Source organism: Microcaecilia unicolor, chromosome 9, assembly GCF_901765095.1.
Source record: "Microcaecilia unicolor chromosome 9, aMicUni1.1, whole genome shotgun sequence".
In the NCBI taxonomy this organism is placed as follows: Eukaryota; Metazoa; Chordata; class Amphibia; order Gymnophiona; family Siphonopidae; genus Microcaecilia; species Microcaecilia unicolor.
Genome location: NC_044039.1, coordinates 122,662,780 through 122,683,361, shown reverse-complemented (window position 1 = coordinate 122,683,361; position 20,582 = coordinate 122,662,780). Strand labels below are relative to the sequence as shown.

General features: G+C 45.2%; 1 protein-coding gene across 3 annotated transcripts in view; it reads right to left on the bottom strand.

Annotated features, from left to right (window-relative positions):
* Positions 1 to 480: 480 nt before the first annotated feature.
* Positions 481 to 20,582, bottom strand: part of MPP5 (membrane palmitoylated protein 5) — a 211,368-nt gene continuing 191,266 nt past the window's right edge. For all 3 annotated transcript variants that reach the window (XM_030214105.1, XM_030214106.1, XM_030214107.1), the window contains 4 exons: positions 19,246 to 19,413; positions 18,482 to 18,684; positions 17,963 to 18,073; positions 481 to 5,967 (listed from right to left, as the gene is read on the bottom strand). In XM_030214105.1, coding sequence (XP_030069965.1) covers positions 5,791 to 5,967; positions 17,963 to 18,073; positions 18,482 to 18,684; positions 19,246 to 19,413 — 659 coding nt within the window. In that variant the 3' untranslated portion in view covers positions 481 to 5,790. The remainder of the gene's footprint in view (positions 5,968 to 17,962; positions 18,074 to 18,481; positions 18,685 to 19,245; positions 19,414 to 20,582) is intronic.

Here is a 20,582-nt window from a genome sequence, read left to right as displayed (position 1 = left end):
GTCCATAGTTTTCACTTGGGCACCCTTGCACGTCCCAATCCCTGATTCTCTCCAGCGGTGGTCATTTCGGGCACATAAGAAAAACACGTCCAAAAAGGACGCCCATCACAAAATCTGAAGAAAGAAAACGTCCAAGTGTTCGTCAGGGATGTCCTTTCCCCCCCCCCCCCCCCCCCCCCCCCCCCGAGTGAAGGACGTCCAAGTGTTAGCACTTGAAAGGACGTCCCTGATGAGCACTTGGCCGTTTTTTTTCTTCCGATTTTTGTGATGGGTGTCCTCTTCTGCATGGGTCCCGCTCACAGCAACCTCAACAAGAGGTGCAGACCTCCCATTAGGTTTTCCACAGTGCATGGGATCAGAAACGATAGTGCATCGCATTTACATTACAATAGTAATTAGCTCATTTGCATTCCATTTTCGTTAGCTGCTACCGTGACAGGAAAATGGCTCGGAGAACCCTTTTGTGCATGTCCCGGTTTACTACTTGCGCGCTAAACTGGCTAGAACCAGTTTAAAAACCACGTTGGTGGTTCGTTTAGTGCATCTAGCCCAAAGTACTTCGGATCAATGTAATTTGAACTGTTTTGCCACAATCATACAAGATACTTTCGGAGAAAAAAATGGTGAAGCATTTGAAAAAAAAAAACAACTAATAAGCAAGGGGGTGGATCTATTTTATTTTGGGATGTGTGGCAGCCAGTGGCACAAGATTTATTATGCAGGTAGATGGAAGAATGGATTCAACTAAATAGCAACATATCTTAGATGCAACATCCCACAATGGAGAAACTGAATTTGGACAGAGACTACATATTTCAGAGAGACAATCTGAAACATAAATCACGATCAACTATTTGTAGGGCTTCTGATTTACAGGTTATAACCGCTAAACTCCAATAAAACACCTCTAGTGGAGAAAAAAAATAAAACCATTGGACATAGGGTGCCAACATTTCAAAATGAATGCTGGTGCAAACAAAATACAAAAATATCCCTCCCTGGAACAATGAAGGAGTTTGCACAATACTGGGGGTGCTCAACACCCACTGGAACCCATAAAGCTGGCTCCTAATGCCACTGGACAAACAGTACTTCTCCTAGTACTCTTCCACCTCTCCCTACCTTGGGTCCTCCTCTCTGTTTTTGAGTCCTTTCCATACCGACAACTCCTCAGTTGACCAACTGTATATATTTAACTCATCGAGGAATGGTACCCAGGAACAGCACTCACACAACAAAAATACCATGCACAGCTTTTATAATCCTAAAGGAACCCTTAATTAGCTGCAAAATAAACACCTCTATATTTACATGATTTCAGACAAAACAGATGTCATACAGTAGTGATCGAATGGGTGTCCAAACGTTTGGACCTGCCATATTCATGATTTTCTTACTCTGAATCTGTAAAAATTTGCAAATAGAAATTATGCATTACATACTTAAGAAAGACATGTTTAGCTTTCTGCCATGCAGAGGTTTATCTGCTTCTATTCCCTTAGGGATTCACTGACACAGTGTTTGACCTGGGGTGCCCAAACATTTGCAAAACAACCGTACTCCTTGGATTTAAAAATTTCATCTTAAAACGATTGAGTATTTTTTCCATAAACCAATGACTTCTGTGCTGAAAGTATTATAATCTGATCACATATGCAATAAACACACAGTGACATCACCGGTGTCCTTTAGTTGCAAAATTAAGGGTTCCTTTAGGAATACAAAAGCAGTGCGTGGTGTTTTTGTTATGCGAGTGCTGTTCCTGGGTACCTTTCCTCAATGAGTCAAATATATACAGTTGGTCAACCCTGTCAAACATTGTGTGATTTGTGCTGGAAAGAGTGCTCGCTACATCCTCATGTAAAAGGACCATTCTGAAACATTGCATGCTTTCAGCACTAGCAGACACTCTCCATTTTAACCAAGAGATGTGAAAAGAACCGAGGCTTTAGCAGTTTGTCTAAGTATACCTTTCTCCTGCTTGTAAAGGCCTGGAGGGGATGAGGTCAAAGCACATCAAAAAGAGAGTCTTGCTTTATAGGAGAACATAACATGCAGAACTAAATACCTCTCTCTGTTTTTGGAGGCAACAGCCAATGTGAGGAAAAAAACACATAAGAAAAATCTGCAACACTGACCAGCCTGCTGAGGCTCCATTTAGGCAACAGTCATTGACTGATTATCTCAGAAAGCAGCAACAGGACAACAAGATTAACCAAATTTGTTCACCAAAGTAAATGTTCACTTTTTAATAAAAATGCTGCTTTCCCATTTGTTTGTTAATTGGATTTATATCCTGCTTGTTCACCAATTAATGTTCCAAGCAAGGTCCAAAAAAAACCAGAAATTTTGCTAAGCTGTTTTTCTTCTTTGTTGCTAGGTTCACCATTCTCATTTTGAGTTGGTCTACTCCTTGAAAAATGCGTTAAAAACGGGAAACATTGAAATCATTGTAAAAGTCAGCAATAAAGGACATGAACAGTAAAGAAACAGTAGATGATACGCTGAAAAAATATGTCAGGACATAAACGAGGCCTAAATTGTATCAGAAATAAGAGACTAATGGAAAAATAGAAGAAACCCAACAAAATATTTAATCTCTTTGCTTTAACCTCATGTCACCAATAATTTTACCACAATAAAAGGGCAATTCTATAAACTAGGTGTTAACATTTACTTAGGCATTACATGCATAAATGTTTTGAATACTAGCACATACATGCATATATGGCAGCATGCGGCCTAAGCACTATTCTGTTAATACACTGCTATCTTACAAAGCAGGAATTTGCAAAGGGGGCATACACATGAGCAGAGCTCCCACTTATGCACGTAGCTTACACAACACTGTAAGTTACTTTCAGTATTTGTACTTACAGCAGTTCTATGGCTGGTGAAAGAGCACCTAAATGTTTGGCATGTCGATACAGGGTTAAGCTACAATTCTATAATGTAATCTAGGAACCTAGGTTCCATCATAGAATAGGCTGCTACTGTGCACCCTTCGGGCACCTAAATGGAGGCACCCAGTTATAGAATTGCCCCCTTAATGCCAATACACACTAGATTTTACCTTCAGTTGTCTTGAGGTCATAGGATGCAATCCAGAATAAACTTTCTGGCTGTTACTGTAGAAAGTCTTTTCTTTGCCACTGGAATACTCAGTTTGGGACAAGTGTCCTAAACGTAATACCTATCAAACTGTTAGGGTGGTCATCCAGCCACACCTCTCAAAAGAAGTTACAGGATTTGTGTTTTGCAAACCCCCCCCCCCCCCCTTCCACTATGCACTAATTTGTATCTCAGTTCTGTGTGTTCTATGCCATATCTACTCCACTTACATTCTAAAACCATCATTTAATAAAAAAAACTTACATAGTCACACTGCCTTATAAAGCTCAGGAGGCTTCATCTCCAGAGCTCGCTTGTCATCAGTTAATAAGAGGACAACTGGTGATAAAGTATTAGAATAGAACATAGACTGAGCTCCATAAGCAATCTGTACTGTGCAGAAACTGAGTTCACAAGAACTAGATATAATACTTGCATATAGACACAATCTGAACAGCTCTCTACAAGAAGGACATATGCACATGAGTTTTTGTGCATCTTCATCACCCGTCTCTAAGAAGCATGTAGATATTTCTGAAATACCCTTAAATGTATTTTTTATTCTTTAGCCCTGGAATGTTAAATGCTAATAATGTGTAACAACTTGTTTCTCCAAAACAATCTATTCTCATCAATTCTTACAGATGCTCATTCAGATATAGCAATGGCAAAAAAGTGCCCCATATTTTTCTATTTTGCAAAATACTGATCAAAATAATATATATATATATATATATTTACAAAGCACGAGAGCAGATTTAGTACAACCTCTGCAATAAACCATAATGAATCATCCAGTGTTTCACCTCAGATACAGGAAAATGTGTCTACAAGTTTGAGGAAAGAAATCAGATACAAAAATGACCACGTTCCAGGATGCTGTGAATGGTTGCCTCAGGGAAAATAATTTAAAAGTCAAAGACTAACCACTTTTTAGTGTTTAATATATTAAACTGTCCTCAGATAACAGGAAAATGTCAGACTGGCTTCTAGGCACCTCCCAGCTTTGCAAGACAGAAATTCTAGGACAGAGGCACTGTCATGGGTGTACTTTTAATGCACAGTGCTCTCTCCCCTAAGGTGCTCTAATGGACATCTATTGGCTCTGTGCATAACCTGAAAAGTCCTTTGCCACAGTGCTTCAATGTAGCATGCCCAGATCTCATTTTGTATGCAATGTTGAGCATGTTCAGATTGTTCCTTGATCTAGAATATATTTACAGTACAGTTTACAGAAGTTACATTCATTTTAATTTTAGTTCCAGTTAATTTCAGAATATCAGAGTATACATATGCACGCTGTAGTGCATATATGTTTGCTGCCTTAACTGCTCTATAGCAAGGCTTCACAAAACTGTATTGGGCTTGCGTCCCACAGTCAGGAAGACTGAATATATGCAGTTTCACTGTGAAAATTCTGGCACTCTCTAGTGTATGCAAATCCATCTCATGCAAATTTGTGTGAAAATCCTGAAAAAGTGACTGGCTGTGGGACTCATGGGAGAAATCTGTGAATCCCTGTTCTAGAGACTGGTGTGAAACGGGGACTCCCCCAAAAATCAAATTCAAGGAAGACAAAAACGATCTAATATTCTGATGTGCATACATAATCAACATTCACTGTCAAGTTGGACCCAAGGTTACTCATTCTAGAGTACTGATATAAAAAGTTTTAGTAAGAAAAGAAGAGTACATAGGTTGTAAATATTTACATTATAAACAATTTCCGCCAAAAGGGATTATTGCTACCATCAAGTGCTATTACCTCATGGAATGTTTAGAATTCAGTGCTACTAGGTAGGCTTCATGTCATCATGATATTCAAGATCTAGTTCTGATTATCTCCCAACCACATGGATCTGAAAAAAGTATAACACTAAGAGAGGGGGGGGGGGGGGGGTGTTACTAAGCCGCGGTAGCGTTTTTAGTTCACAGTAGAAATCAGCTGGCACTAAATGCCAAGGTGCCCATTATATTCCTATGGGCATCTCTGCGTTTACTGTCAGCTGATTTCTAACGAGCCAAAAACTCTACTGTGGCTTCGTAAAAGATCCCCTAGGAGAACGCTAAAAATATCATGGCGACAGGGAACTCGACTGGCCACACCAGAAATCAGAGTAAGAAATATAAAAGGAGTCTAATGAGCACCTTAACAGCAATGGAAAAAATTCTGGCCTCCTCTGAAAATGTCTCTCTAACCAAATGCTCTGTATAGGCAAGGCTCTAAGGAACTACCACCGTGTCTCTTTAATTTAAAGGATAACAGCAATATATCTAATCTTGATGGACACTGTGTGTGTGTGTATATATATATATATATATATATATATATATATATATATACACACACACACATACTTTTTACTTAAGAAAAGTGATTTGATAAACTATTTCAAAAGGAAAAGTAGCTTTTCAAAATGATTCTGTTTCAGTTCTTAAAATCCAATTGGCTGATTCAGTTTCTGCAATTATAGTCCAATAATTACAATAAGAAAGGTCTGGCATAACATTTGATTATAATAGGATCTGCTGTTAAATCTGACCAAGATATCCTTTACTTCTGCACTACAGCCACTAAAGGCTGGTGTTCATAGGGCCACCTAAGTCTTCGGTGCAAGACCCAAACTGCCAGGTCAAGTCTGCTTCTCCTCAGAATCGTCCTCATTTCCACGTAACTCTTCACCGTAGCCAGGTGGATGGCACCCACTGAGGTTCTGTATCAAGTTTGTTAATCAGGCGCAGCAGCTCCTGGTATGCCTTGTCCAGGTCTGTGTTCACAATGGCTGTGTCAAAGTAGTGACCATTGTTCTGCTCCATCTCTCTTGCCTTCTCAATGATCTCTCTTAGCTCTTCAGGCTGCATGGGGGAAAAAGCACAAGCCAAAAGACTGATATGTTTTCATGTCACATGAATATGCTGTTCAGAACACAGATTATATTCCAAATGCTGGTCTTGGATTGGGAAGAAATCATTTTAATTTTTTGGCTTTCACATATTAAGCAAAACCAGGTCAGGAGACAAGGTATGGAATGGAGAGGGAACATCAGGATGGGTTCTGAGTCCTACTGTATAATTATCAGCAAAGTCCTTCTGCTTCTGACTGCCAGTCTTTACTCCAATAATGCTATTATTTTTATGCATCTTCTCTGATGTAAGAAGTTTCTATATAATCTGCAGGCAGTAAGAAACAGCTATTCCAGCTGAAACTGTCTGCATACAGTATATATTTTCTGAGGCTGGAATGGAAGGTATTATTGGAATTTTTTTTTGTAGCAGCAGCAAATTCAGAAAGCATGGAAATAGAAACAGAAGGATATGGGTAGGTAATGAAAGGATCTCATATTTAATTCAATGAACATATGACTATCAAATCAAAGCCTTCTGTGAACCAAACAGAGACTTAATCTCAGCAGCAGGAAGTATCTCCTTTTCCCTGTAAAAAATACCTGCAGAAAGTTTCAGCTGGTGTCTTATGTACATGACTGAGATGGGAGGTCTCATGCCTTTTAATTATTCTCTCACAAAGTTTTTTTCTAAAACAAATACTTATCTAGGCCTCTCGCCAGTATTCACTTCTAACTTCCAGCAAGCAGCACCTCATACCACACAGTCCAACATCCCAGTCTGAAAAGACGGACTGTGAAAGGATTAGCAGCCACTTCTATTACCTACATAACACTGAGTGGTGTTCTGTAGTGAAATTACGAGGGAGCAAGAAACGATTTTTTTTTGGCAGCTTCTGTCGACAAGCCTGTAAGTGCTAAATATACTGTAGACTCCATATAATAAGGATGTTGAGGTCCAAGATATTTGATCACAACTGAATCTGTGTTATATTGGATCTACAAAGTTACGTGTAATAAAAACTGGATCCAACCCTTGACCATGTTAAATCAAACCACTTTGTATGGGAACTACAGTGCAATAAAATACCCAGTAAGTCAAAATCCTAGGAAGGCAACCAAAAATGAAACCAGAGATCTGACACAAAAATAAATGCAAACCAACATGTACACTACGGGCTACTCAAACATGGCTAACAGTCATGGGCATAGCTGGCACATGGCGCTGGGGGGTGTCATTGCGCCGGGGGGGGGGGGGGGGGGGTGCACATCGGTGATCTGCCCCGGGTGGCAGCCGACCTAGAATCGTCACTGCGGTGAGTTTCAAATTAAGGCTCATGGTGCTGTAGCCCAATTTATATTTTGGTGAGGCTAGAATCCCAAAGGAGCAGGAGAATCTGTAGGGCCAAAAACAGATTGGATTTATGAGGATTTGCCAAAGAGGGTATGATACATACCTGTAGCAGGTGTTCTCCGAGGACAGCAGGCTGATTGTTCTCACGACTGGGTGACGTCCGCGGCAGCCCCCACCAACCGGAAAAAGGCTTCGCGGGACGGTCGGGACGCAGGGCACGCCCACCGCGCATGCGCGGCCGTCTTCCCGCCCGTGCGCGACCGCTCCCGCCAGTTGAATAACTAGCAAAAGATGAAACACACAACTCCAAAGGGGAGGAGGGAGGGTAGGTGAGAACAATCAGCCTGCTGTCCTCGGAGAACACCTGCTACAGGTATGTATCATACCCTTTCTCCGAGGACAAGCAGGCTGCTTGTTCTCACGACTGGGGTATCCCTAGCTCTCAGGCTCACTCAAAACAAGAACCCAGGTCAATTGAACCTCGCAACGGCGAGGGTATAACAGAAATTGACCTACGAAGAACAACTAACTGAGAGTGCAGCCTGACCAGAATAAATTCGGGTCCTGGAGGGTGGAGTTGGATTTACACCCCAAACAGATTCTGCAGCACCGACTGCCCGAACCGACTGTCGCGTCGGGTATCCTGCTGGAGGCAGTAATGTGATGTGAATGTGTGGACAGATGACCACGTCGCAGCCTTGCAAATCTCTTCAATAGTGGCTGACTTCAAGTGGGCCACTGACGCTGCCATGGCTCTAACACTATGAGCCGTGACATGACCCTCAAAAGTCAGCCCAGCCTGGGCGTAAGTGAAGGAAATGCAATCTGCTAGCCAATTAGAGATGGTGCGTTTCCCGACAGCGACCCCTAGCCTGTTAGGGTCGAAAGAAATAAACAATTGGGCGGACTGTCTGTTGGGCTGTGTCCGCTCCAAGTAGAAGGCCAATGCTCTCTTGCAGTCCAATGTGTGCAACTGACGTTCAGCAGGGCGGGTATGCGGCCTGGGGAAGAATGTTGGCAAGACAATTGACTGGTTAAGATGGAACTCCGACACCACCTTCGGCAGGAACTTTGGGTGGGTGCGGAGCACTACTCTGTTGTGATGAAATTTGGTATATGGAGCATGAGCTACTAGGGCTTGAAGCTCACTGACCCTACGAGCTGAAGTAACTGCCACCAAGAAAATGACCTTCCAGGTCAAGTACTTCAGATGGCAGGAATTCAGTGGCTCAAAAGGAGGTTTCATCAGCTGGGTGAGGACGACGTTGAGATCCCATGACACAGTAGGAGGCTTGATAGGGGGCTTTGACAAAAGCAAGCCTCTCATGAATCGAACGACTAAAGGCTCTCCAGAGATGGCTTTACCTTCCACACGATAATGGTAAGCACTAATCGCACTAAGGTGATTCCTTACTGAGTTGGTCTTGAGGCCAGACTCTGATAAGTGCAGAAGGTATTCAAGCAGGTTCTGTGCAGGGCAAGAACGAGGTTCTAGGGCCTTGCTCTCACACCACACGACAAACCTCCTCCACTTGAAAAAGTAACTCTTTTTAGTGGAATCCTTCCTAGAGGCAAGTAAGACCCGGGAGACACCCTCAGACAGACCCAACGCAGTGAAGTCTACGCCCTCAACATCCAGGCCGTGAGAGCCAGAGACTGAAGGTTGGGGTGCAGCAACGCTCCGTCGTTCTGCGAAATGAGAGTCGGAAAACACTCCAATCTCCACGGTTCTTCGGAGGACAATTCCAGAAGAAGAGGGAACCAGATCTGACGGGGCCAAAAGGGCGCGATCAGAATCATGGTGCCGCGGTCTTGCTTGAGCTTCAGTAAGGTCTTCCCCACCAAAGGTATGGGAGGATAAGCATACAGGAGGCCGGTCCCCCAATGGAGGAGAAAGGCATCCGACGCTAGCCTGCCGTGTGCCTGAAGTCTGGAACAGAACAGAGGCAGCTTGTGGTTGGTCTGAGAGGCGAAAAGGTCCACCGAGGGGGTGCCCCACGCTCGGAAGATCTTGCGTACCACTCTGGCATGGAGCGACCACTCGTGCGGTTGCATGACTCTGCTCAGTCTGTCGGCCAGACTGTTGTTTACGCCTGCCAGGTATGTGGCTTGGAGAAGCATGCTGTGCTGGCATGCCCAGCGCCACATCCCGACGGCTTCCTGACACAGGGGGCGAGATCCGGTGCCCCCCTGCTTGTTGACGTAGTACATGGCAACCTGATTGTCTGTCCGAATTTGGATAATTTGGCAGGACAGCCGATCTCTGAAAGCCTTCAGTGCGTTCCAGATCGCTCGGAGCTCCAGGAGGTTGATCTGCAGATCCTTTTCCTGGAGGGACCACAGACCCTGGGTGTGCAGCCCATCGACATGAGCTCCCCACCCCAGGCGAGAGGCATCCGTCGTCAGCACTTTCGTGGGCTGTGGAATTTGAAATGGACGTCCCAGTGTCAAATTGGTCCGGATGGTCCACCAGAGCAGTGAAGTGCGGCAACTGGTGGAGAGGCGGATGACATCTTCTAGATTCCCAGTGGCTTGGAACCACTGGGAAGCTAGGGTCCATTGAGCAGATCTCATGTGAAGACGAGCCATGGGAGTCACATGAACTGTGGAGGCCATATGACCCAGAAGTCTCAACATCTGCCGAGCTGTGATCTGCTGGAACGCTCTGGTCTGCGAAGCCAGGGCCAGGAGATTGGTGGCCCTCGCTTCGGGAAGATAGGCCTGAGCCGTCTGGGTATTCAGCAGCGCTCCTATGAATTCCAGAGACTGGGATGGCTGGAGATGGGACTTTGGGTAATTTATCACAAACCCCAGCAGCTCCAGAAGTTGAATAGTGCACTGCATAGACCGGAGGGCTCCTGCCTCCGAGGTGTTCTTGACCAGCCAATCGTCGAGATATGGGAACACGTGCACTCCCAGCTTGCGTAGGTAGGCCGCTACCACCACGAGGCACTTGGTAAACACTCGTGGGGCAGAGGCGAGCCCAAAGGGCAGCACACAATACTGAAAGTGGCGTGCGCCCAGGCGGAATCTGAGATACTGCCTGTGAGCTGGCAGTATCGGTATGTGAGTATATGCGTCCTTTAAATCCAGGGAACATAGCCAATCGTTTTTCTGAATCATTGGCAGAAGGGTGCCCAAGGAAAGCATCCTGAACTTTTCTTTCACCAGGAATTTGTTCAGGCCTCTCAGGTCTAGGATGGGACGCATCCCCCCTGTTTTCTTTTCCACAAGGAAGTACCTGGAATAGAATCCCTGCCCTTCCTGCCCGGGTGGTACGGGCTCGACCGCATTGGCGCTGAGAAGGGCGGAGAGTTCCTCTGCAAGTACCTGCTTGTGATGGGAGCTGAAAGACTGAGCTCCCGGAGGACAATTTGGAGGCAGGGAGGCCAAATTCAGGGCGTATCCGCACCGCACTATTTGGAGAACCCACTGGTCGGAGGTTATGAGAGGCCACCTTTGGTGAAAAAATTTTAACCTCCCTCCGACCGGCAGATCGTCCGGTACGGACACTTGTAGGGCGGCTATGTTCCCATGGATCCAGTCAAAAGCCCGTCCCCGGCTTTTGCTGTGGAGGCGCAGGGGGCTGCTTAGGCGCACGCTGTTGACGAGAACGAGCGCGCTGGGGCTGTCCCTGTGCCTGACGAGGCCTTCGGGCCGGCTGGTTGTACCTACGCTTCGCAAAAGAATAGGGTGCAGCCTGCCGGGCCCGGGAAAAACGTCCACCTGTGGAGGTGGATGCTGAAGGCGCCCGGTGGGAGAGCTTGTCGAGAGCGGTTTCCCGCTGATGCAGTTGGTCCACCATCTGCTCGACCTTCTCACCGAAAATATTATCCCCCCGGCAAGGGACGTCAGCCAGTCTCTGCTGGGTGCGGTTGTCCAGGTCAGAGGCGCGCAGCCATGAGAGCCTGCGCATCACTATACCTTGGGCCGCAGCACGAGATGCCACGTCACAGGTGTCAAAATACCCCTGGACAGGAACTTTCTGCACGCCTTCAGCTGCCTGACCACCTCCTGATAAGGCCTGGACTGCTCCGGCGGGAGCTTATCGACCAGGTCCGCCAGCTGTTGCACATTGGTCCGCATGTGGATGCTCATATAGAGCAGGTATGACTGGATACGGGTCACGAGCATGGAGGATTGGTAGGCCTTCCTCCCAAACGAGTCCAGAGTGCGAGACTCCCGCCCCGGGGGCGCCGAGGCGGTATCCCTCGAACTCCGTGCCCTCTTGAGAGCAGAATCCACGACCGCTGAATCATGGGGCAATTGGGGCCGCATGAGCTCTGGGTCAGAGTGGATCCTGTACCGGGACTCTGCTTTCTTGGGAATGGTGGGGTTAGTTAACGGTCTCACCCAGTTCCGGAGCAGCGTCTCCTTCAGGACATTGTGCAGCGGCACCGTGGAGGACTCTCTAGGTGGTGATGGATAGTCGAGGACCTCGAGCATCTCGGCCCTCGGCTCTTCCACAGAGACCACGGGGAAGGGAATGCTAATAGACATATCCCGCACAAAGGAGGCAAAGGAGAGACTCTCAGGAGGTGAGAGCTTCCTCTCCGGTGAAGGCGTGGGGTCCGAGGGAAGGCCCGTAGACTCCTCTGAGGAGAAATATCTCGGGTCCTCCTCTTCTCCCCACGAGTCCTCATCCTCGGTATCGGACATTAGCTCATGTAGCTGAGTCCGGTACCGGGCCCGGCTCGACGTCGAGGCACCAAGGTCTCGGTGTCGTCGAGCGGTGGACTCCCGCGCCGGCGGGGACGGAGCTCCCTCCATCGACGTCGACGGGGACTCCACCTGCGTGGCGGTCGAGACCGGCACCGCAAGCGGCGGCGGTGTCGACAGCCCCGGCGCCGGGCTAGAGCTCGCCGGCGCCACAGTCATCGGCGCCGGGGGCGCAAGCACCCCCGGCGCCGGCACAGCCTGGCGCATCAGCCCTTCCAGGATCCCCGGAAGGATGGCTCTGAGGCACTCGTCCAGGCCCGCTGCCGGGAAAGGCGGTGGGGCCGGTAAGGGTGTCGGTGCCGGAAGCTGCTGGGGGCCAGGAGACGGCACCGAGGTGCCGGAACCCCGACGCGTCGGTACCTCCACAACAGACGGAGACCTCTCCTCACGACGATGACGCTTCGGCGTCGCCTCCTCTTCGGGATGCACCGAAGGCGACCGGTGACGACGCTTCTTATCCTTCTTCCGATGCACGTCACCGGCGCCGGAGGGCATGGAGGAGGAGGAGGTCGATCCCCCTCGGTCTCGAGGTACCGGGTCAGACAGGGTTCGGTCCCGTGGGCCACGAGCTGAGGGCGTGACCGGGGCCGACTGCCCACGCGGCCTCTCACCCCCACTCTCACCGGAGGACCGGCGGGCCGACGGGACCTGTTCTCCTGGGGTCGCTGCCATCGGTGCCGATGTCTCGGGCATCGATACCGGTACCGAAGGGCCGGGCGTCGATACCGATGCCGTCGAGGTCGACGTCGAGGGGCCGGCGCAAGTTCCAAAAAGACGGTCCCGCAGAACTTGCCTCGCAACCTGAGTCCGTTTCCGGAGACCGAGACACAAAGAACACGACTTGAGATTGTGCTCCGGCCCGAGGCACTGGAGGCACCAAGCGTGGGTGTCGGTCTGCGAGATCGGCCGGCCGCAGCGACCACACTTTTTAAATCCACTCGGGACCTTCGAGGACATCGACGGAAAAATCGCGTCGGCGAAGTCAAAATCGTCAATGGTGGCTAAAATCACACCACGAAAAAAGAAAACGACAGTGCGGCCACTAGGCCGCAACGCAGCGTCCCCGCTGGAAGCGAGGGAAAAAGAAGGGGAGCGCGTGCTCCACACGCGCAGGGTCTCTTTTTTTTTTTTTTTTTTTTGTAAAAGAGAGAAAAATAAAAGGAAAATAAAATTAAATAAACGAAGCGCGATCCGCGTATACGCGATCGCAAGAATCCGGCGGCTGAAGTAGAGAGAGCGGCGAAGCACGACTCTCTCCAGGCGCGGAAAAAAAGGAACTGGCGGGAGCGGTCGCGCACGGGCGGGAAGACGGCCCGCGCATGCGCGGTGGGCGTGCCCTGCGTCCCGACCGTCCCGCGAAGCCTTTTTCCGGTTGGTGGGGCTGCCGCGGACGTCACCCAGTCGTGAGAACAAGCAGCCTGCTTGTCCTCGGAGAACTTTTAATTTAACAAGAAATATTCCATGTTCTTTTATATTTATTACATTTGTATCCCTGTATTTAAGATTAAAGTATTATACAAAACATCTGTCAAATGTTCATACTGTTTCTTAAATTGATAATAGATCTATATAAGCATCAACTGTAGTTTGTTCAATTAAAAAAAACCTGTCAAACAAGCTCACATTTTCAAACCAGTTTTTCTTGCATTAGCAATTTGCATGATGCACTCTCTGATTCTCTCATCCATGCTGTGCAACAAGTAGAGGTGGCACAAGTATTGTGATCTATGGTGTCAATAATACAAAGCTATGCTATCTTTGGTGCTGCCTAGCCACTATACCTGTATACTTGACAATTTTTTAGCCTTCTTTGCTTCCAAGCGTATTCTATAACAATGCGCGTAACTTAATAGGCTTAACAAGCCAATCAGCATTGTTAACAGCACTGAACAAGCAATTATGAGCACTAATTGGCAAGTAGAATTTACACACACAACTAGCTAAGCGTATTCCAACGTGCGCAGACAAAAACGGGGCATGTTTCCAAAATTTACGTCTGTAGTTATGGAATATGGTCCAGTGCGCCTAAACCTACGTGCCGGGATTTATGCCATGTTTTTGTTGGTGTAAATGGACGCACGCAGATTTAGTCACTGGGATATTGAGTAAGTGCATTCCATATACTGCGCCTAAATCTAGATGCCACTTACATTCAATGCGAAGAAATGCAAAGTGATGCACTTACGGAACAGAAACCCACAGGAGACGTATGTGTTAGGCGGGGAGAGTCTGATAGGTACGGACGGGGATAGGGATGATAGTACCTGAAGATTTGAAGGCGACGAAACAGTGTGATAAGGCGGTAGCCGTAGCTAGAAGGTTGTCAGGCTGTATAGAGAGAGGTGTGACCAGCAGAAGAAAGGGGGTGTTGATGCCCCTGTAAAAGTCGTTGGTGAGGCCCCACCTGGAGTATTGTGTTCAGTTTTGGAGGCTGTATCTTGCTAAGGATGTAAAAAGAATTGAAGCAGTGCAAAGAAAAGCTACGAGAATGGTATGGGATTTGCGTTACAAGACGTATGAGGAGAGACTTGCTGAACTAAACATGTATACTCTGGAGGAAAGGAGAAACAGGGGTGATATGATATAGACGTTCAAATATTTGAAAGGTATTAATCCGCAAACGAACCTTTTCCGGAGATGCGAAGGCGGTAGAACGAGAGGACATGAAATGAGATTGAAGGGGGGGCAGACTCAAGAAAAATGTCAGGAAGTATTTTTTCACGGAGAGAGTATTGGATGCTTGGAATGCCCTCCCGCGGGAGGTGGTGGAAATGAAAGCGGTAACGGAATTCAAACATGCGTGGGATAAGCATAAGGAATCCTGTGCAGAAGGAATGGATGCTCAGGAGCTTAGTCCAGATCGGGTGGCAGAGCCGGTGGTGGGAGGCAGGGCTGGTGGTTGGGAGACAGGGATAGTGCTGGGCAGACTTATACGGTCTGTGCCAGAGCCGGTGGTGGGAGGCGGGGATAGTGCTGGGCAGACTTATACTGTCTGTGCCAGAGTCGGTGGTGGGAGGCAGGGATACTGCTGGGCAGACTTATACGGTCTATGCCGGAGCCGGTGGCAGGAGGCGGGGCTGGTGGTTGGGAGGCGGGGACAGTGCTGGGCAGACTTATACGGTCCTGAAGAGCACAGGTAAAAATCAGGGTAGGGTGTTCACGGAAAGTGGCACATATGAGTTATCTTATTGGGCAGACTGGATGGACCGTGCAGGTCTTTTTCTGCCGTCATCTACTATGTTAATAGACCACAATTCTGGTTGTGGCATCTCAAAAAAGAAATAGTGAAATTAGAAAAGGTACAGAGAAGGGTGACAAAAATGATTAAGGGGATTGGAGTTACCTATGAGGAAAGGCTAAAGCAGCAGGGCTCTTCAGCTTAGAGAAAAGACGGCTGAGGGGAGATATGATAGAGGTCTATAAAATAATGAGAGGAGTTGAACGGGTAGATGTGAAGCGTCTGTTTACGCTTTCCAAAAATACTAGGACTAGGGGGCATGCGATGAACTACAATGTAGTAATTTTAAAACGAATCGGAGAAAATGTTTCTTCACTCAACATGTAATTAAACTCTGGAATTCGTTGCCAGAGAATGTGATAAAGGCGGTTAGCTTAGCGGAGTTTAAAAAAGGTTTGGATGGCTTCCTAAAGGAAAAGTCCATAGACAATTATTAAATGACTTGGGGAAAATCCACTATTTCTGGGATAAGCATTATAGAATGTTTTGTACTTTTTTGGGATCTTGCCAGGTATTTGTGACCTGGATTGGCCACCGTTGGAAACAGGATGCTGGGCTTGATGGACCTTTGGTCTTTCCCATTATGGCAATACTTATGTAATTAGGCAGAAATGTTTCCGTGCGGATTTTTTAGGCGTCATATATAGGAATCCCCCCAAATAGGGCTTAAAAGCCCTACCTTCCATAAAACTAAGTAGTAGCTTTAAGAGATCAGACATAACGTAGTCTATAGTAAGGAAATGAGACGGTCTAGATGGGCCTAGTCATTTGTACCTGCCATCATATTCCTGTCTCCCCATGATATTACTACTACACAGATTTTGATCCACAATCTGCCAGACACTTTGCTTTAAACAAAATACAAACTTTCTAAACTGCATATATGAATGCAAATTGTCTTTTATTCTGATAGCTAAGTCCAGACCCATTCCCTGCACTTCCTAACTATTGAATGTTACAGCACCCATTTGTGTCGTTTCCCAGCTACCAGCCTGGAATTTGATGCCGTCATGCCTCTGCATGGAGACACTACAGTCTTTGTTCACCAGAATACATTTGTATTTTCTGTCATGGCTCTGACTGTCCCTGAATCCACTGCGTGGTCATCAGAAAGGCTCTAGTTTAATGACTAGAACAACATACTTTTGTTTAGAGAACAATTTAAAAATGGCAAACTCGTATCCTCCTACTGCTGGTAAAACATGTTGGCGTTTGGTTAAAAAAAGAAAAGCTGAGCAGAGGTAAAATAAAAAGTTTACTGGAAAATTCCCTACGTACTATACTGCAGAATTTATAACCCGCAATAACCTACTAGAGTTTTATGCAGTTTACTGAGGCAATAAAGCTGGACAGTTTCCAGGAATATACAAATAAAAAAAATTCAGAACTCAAAACCTCACAGGACAGTCCAAAGAGGTGGGATTTGAAGGAGTTCATAAAAACCTTATAATTATCCAGTCTACGTATATTTGCTGGTAAGGTGTTCCAAACATTTTGTGGCTTGGTAAGAAAAGAGTCCATTAAAGACAGTTTTAAAATGTACATTTTTAGGACTAGGATAGAGCAGCAATAGTGGAAGTCAACTATAGCAATCTCTATGTCTCTGCGTGAGAGTAACTAATATAGATAAATACTCCAGAAACACACCATGTATGATGACAAAGACCATGGTGCAGACTTTGAAGGTAAGTTGGGCTCTGATTGGAAGCCAATGCAATTCTCTTAACAAGGAAAGAGCTGACTCAAACCTTGAGTGGCCATAAATCAAACAAGCGGCCATATTCGGTAATATTTGAAGCTTTTTCAGCAGGCCCTCAGATAACCCCAGCAAAATAACATTAATCTATATGGGCTAGGATTAAAGACTGTAATAATCCTAAATGCATTAAAGTTAAATTTCCTCTAACTCTTCTGTCCTTTGGCTTCAAATTTTCACAAAGGCAAAGCAGAGAGACAGGAGTTTGCCATCACAGTATGCAGAAACAAGGCCATCATTTACAGTAGTTGGTAAGCAGCGATGGAATGCACTCAAAGGTCACTTACATTTATGTAGTGATGTCTCGATTTAAGAAGCAGCTTAACACACAGCTTTTTGTGGCAGCATTCTGCTGAGTAGTGACTATTATACTGTTTATTTAATTTAATCTAGTGGGTAATGATTGGATTGTTTTGTATTTTTTGTGTCTTGTTTTTATTATGTATGTAATTTTGGAAACCATAGGTACATTAGTATTGCCATACTGGGAAAGACCAAAGGTCCATCAAGACCAGCATCCTGTTTCCAACAGTGGCCAATCCAGGTCATAAATTCCTGGCATCTATACCACCTTAAAACCATCTAGGTTTTAAGGTGGCATATAAATAAATATAATACCTGCAATCCCACTAGCAGTGCTGAAGCTTGGCTTGGTGTACATAAGCTGCTAACAGTTTTTCTTGCTATTTTCCCATCACACCTTTATTTTGCTCTACTTGAGCAACATTTAACCTTCAAACTTTGTCGCAGCACAATGATTTTCCCTGAGAAAATAATGCTGACAGAGCACAGATCTCTTCTTTTAAATGACAGAAAGAAAAAACATAGGGGTTCCAGGGCATGTTAGACATGTACATTCTCAAGGTCAACATAAAAAAGGTAAAAAGACAAAACGGAGTATAGGGGTGCCACATGGAAAAAGATTCTGTATGTATGATTACCTTTGGGTTTTTACCCTCTTTGGCCAATAGTGCACGCAGCCTTTCTTGAGAAGGTGGTGCAATGAAGATAATAAATGGTTTCAAGTCTGAATTGCGCAGAATCTTCAGACTCTGTAAAGAGAATACACAGATATATATTTTTTAGCAAGATAAATCAGAATATATATTTCAAAAAAAAAAAACACATTACAGTGAAACCCCCCCCCCCCCCCACTAATTTTCAACCATATTTTGTTCTTCCCTTATTAATGCATTAGTTCATCTTAACATTTGTTCAGTACATACGCTTACCTATATTATCTATATTGCCCTGATATATTTAATAGTGTTTATACATATTTCTCAAGCCTTGTGTGTCCTTTTTATTTGTATTTCTAGTACATTGCCCACTTTTCCAAACAATCTACTTTCCTGCTGTCCTTCCCTTCATGATCTACCATTAATCCCCCTTAGGCATCCTGTTATAAAGTTACCCTAGGAAAGAGTAATTGCAGCCACACCCTTGTAGGCCTCTCTTACCTGTGTGTGGAGATTTAAGAGACAGATTTTGCCAGCATTAATGACCTGCCGTACAGAATCTGTGCTAGTCCCATAGAGATTCTTTTCAAATTCTCCATGCTCGATGAACTTCCCTGTAGCGATGTCAGCCTCAAAGGCTTGACGAGAAACAAAGTGATAATCCCTGCCAGCTACTTCATTGTCACGTCTGCTTCGAGTCGTATCTAAAAACACAAAGCACAGATAAACAACCCATCTCAACCTGTAGTACCAATTACTAAACAGACATTTGAATATTGTTTCTTGAGTTATCAGTGTGTATGAAATACAAATGCCAACATATTCAATAGTTTTCTAATGGCTGATATCCAGAATGGGCCTAATTCGCATCACTAGCAACAAAGAGCTTGCAGACACTGTTTCAAAGTGTTTAGTAGTTACAAATCTCAGCTGTAGTTATTTTCTTTTAATGAATGCATCTACTTAATAATTACAGTAAAATTAATGCAATCTGAATCCTAGGGCCTGTCAACATTATACATAAAGCATCCAATTTGTGGACTTTTAACAAAATTATGCGAGTCTGCTGCAAGCTGAGGATTACACAAATGCATAAATCAACAGCCAGACACAGAGAGCAGTCAGATTCTGACAGGATATCCATGCGCATTCAAATCTGGAATCACCACTGAACGTTTCTGAATAGTTATCAGAGCATTATTTATATCCGAGCTGAAATGTGTCTCAATCACATAAGCAACGGGGAACACACATTGTCCACTTACGAGGAACTGCAGATGCAAAGCGGTCTGCCTCATGATTCAATAACCTCTGCCGCAGCTCATTCTGACCACAGTTCTGGGGACCAATGAGAACAATTGGCCTTTTTCTATTTGCTGGCTGGTGATAAAGAGACATCTCTTCATAGGTCAAAACCTCTTCATTGTCATAATCTTGCAAAAGAAAGCAAAGTATTAACCAAATCTGGTGCAAACCTTCTGACAAGACAAGACTTTCTCGTGGTAAACGGCTTCCTTTATTTGCTCTTAAAAACAGGCAGAGACGAAACCAATAAATGGTCATATATGCCAATTAAAAGCAAGATTTTGGAGCTGGTTTCAATGGGCATGCTGCAGTGCTATGCACTAGCTCTTGTTCCTTGGGTTAACAGTGGTTAGGGATGATGCAAAAGTAGCATTTTGTCCCCAGGAATCCATCACTGGCAACACCAACTGGCTGGCAAGGGACAGGTTTATCTATTAATTTGCTGATAAAAACAAAAATGCAATCAAACCCAATGACAAAATAACACCCAACTCTTCACCTCAATTTTAAGTTTTGTTCATTAAACCAACTCCCCCCACCCTACATAAATACTCATGTTCTCCTCCCCGCTAAACTGCCCACCTTTATATTTCAACATTTTTATTGATGACAAAGATAACTACATCCAATATCTGGCAGAAACGTAAATGCCACCAGCAAACTTTCATACTAGAAATACAATGATAAAGTCCATCATCAATCTTTTTGACAGTTTCTCCCATCCCCCCTAACCCTCCCTCTTTCCCCTCTACTTGTCATTTTCGACCGTTTTTATTGATGACATCTCCAAAGGTACCAATCCACCTAAACATAACATTCTCAAAATAATTATACAAAACTCAGTGGAACAGCACTTCAACCATGCAACATTGCGTACAGCCATCCCATTTTGAAATACAACATTTATCCCTCCCTCCCCCCAGACCCTATTCTATATTTACCTTTTATGTTTTAACTATTGTTATGAATGAAGACGCATTACTTGCAATTCTTTGTTATACAATAAAAATCTGATAACAAATAATTCTATCTTAACCCATAAACTTCCATATTAAACTCCAATAATTGTGTCTCGTGATTGCTCTGTATTTTATTACCTCATTTAAGTCCCAACATTGTTTACCGACGAGACTTCTGAATGTTTTTCTTCAAACAAAACTTTTCCAAGCTATTATGGCATGTAACCCTTCAATTTACATAGTATCTTACCTTTTTCAAACCTATTTCCCCTTCCTCCCACCCCCACCTCCCTCCATCCTCTTAGACCAACTTTTAACTTCATGGCATCCCTCTCCCT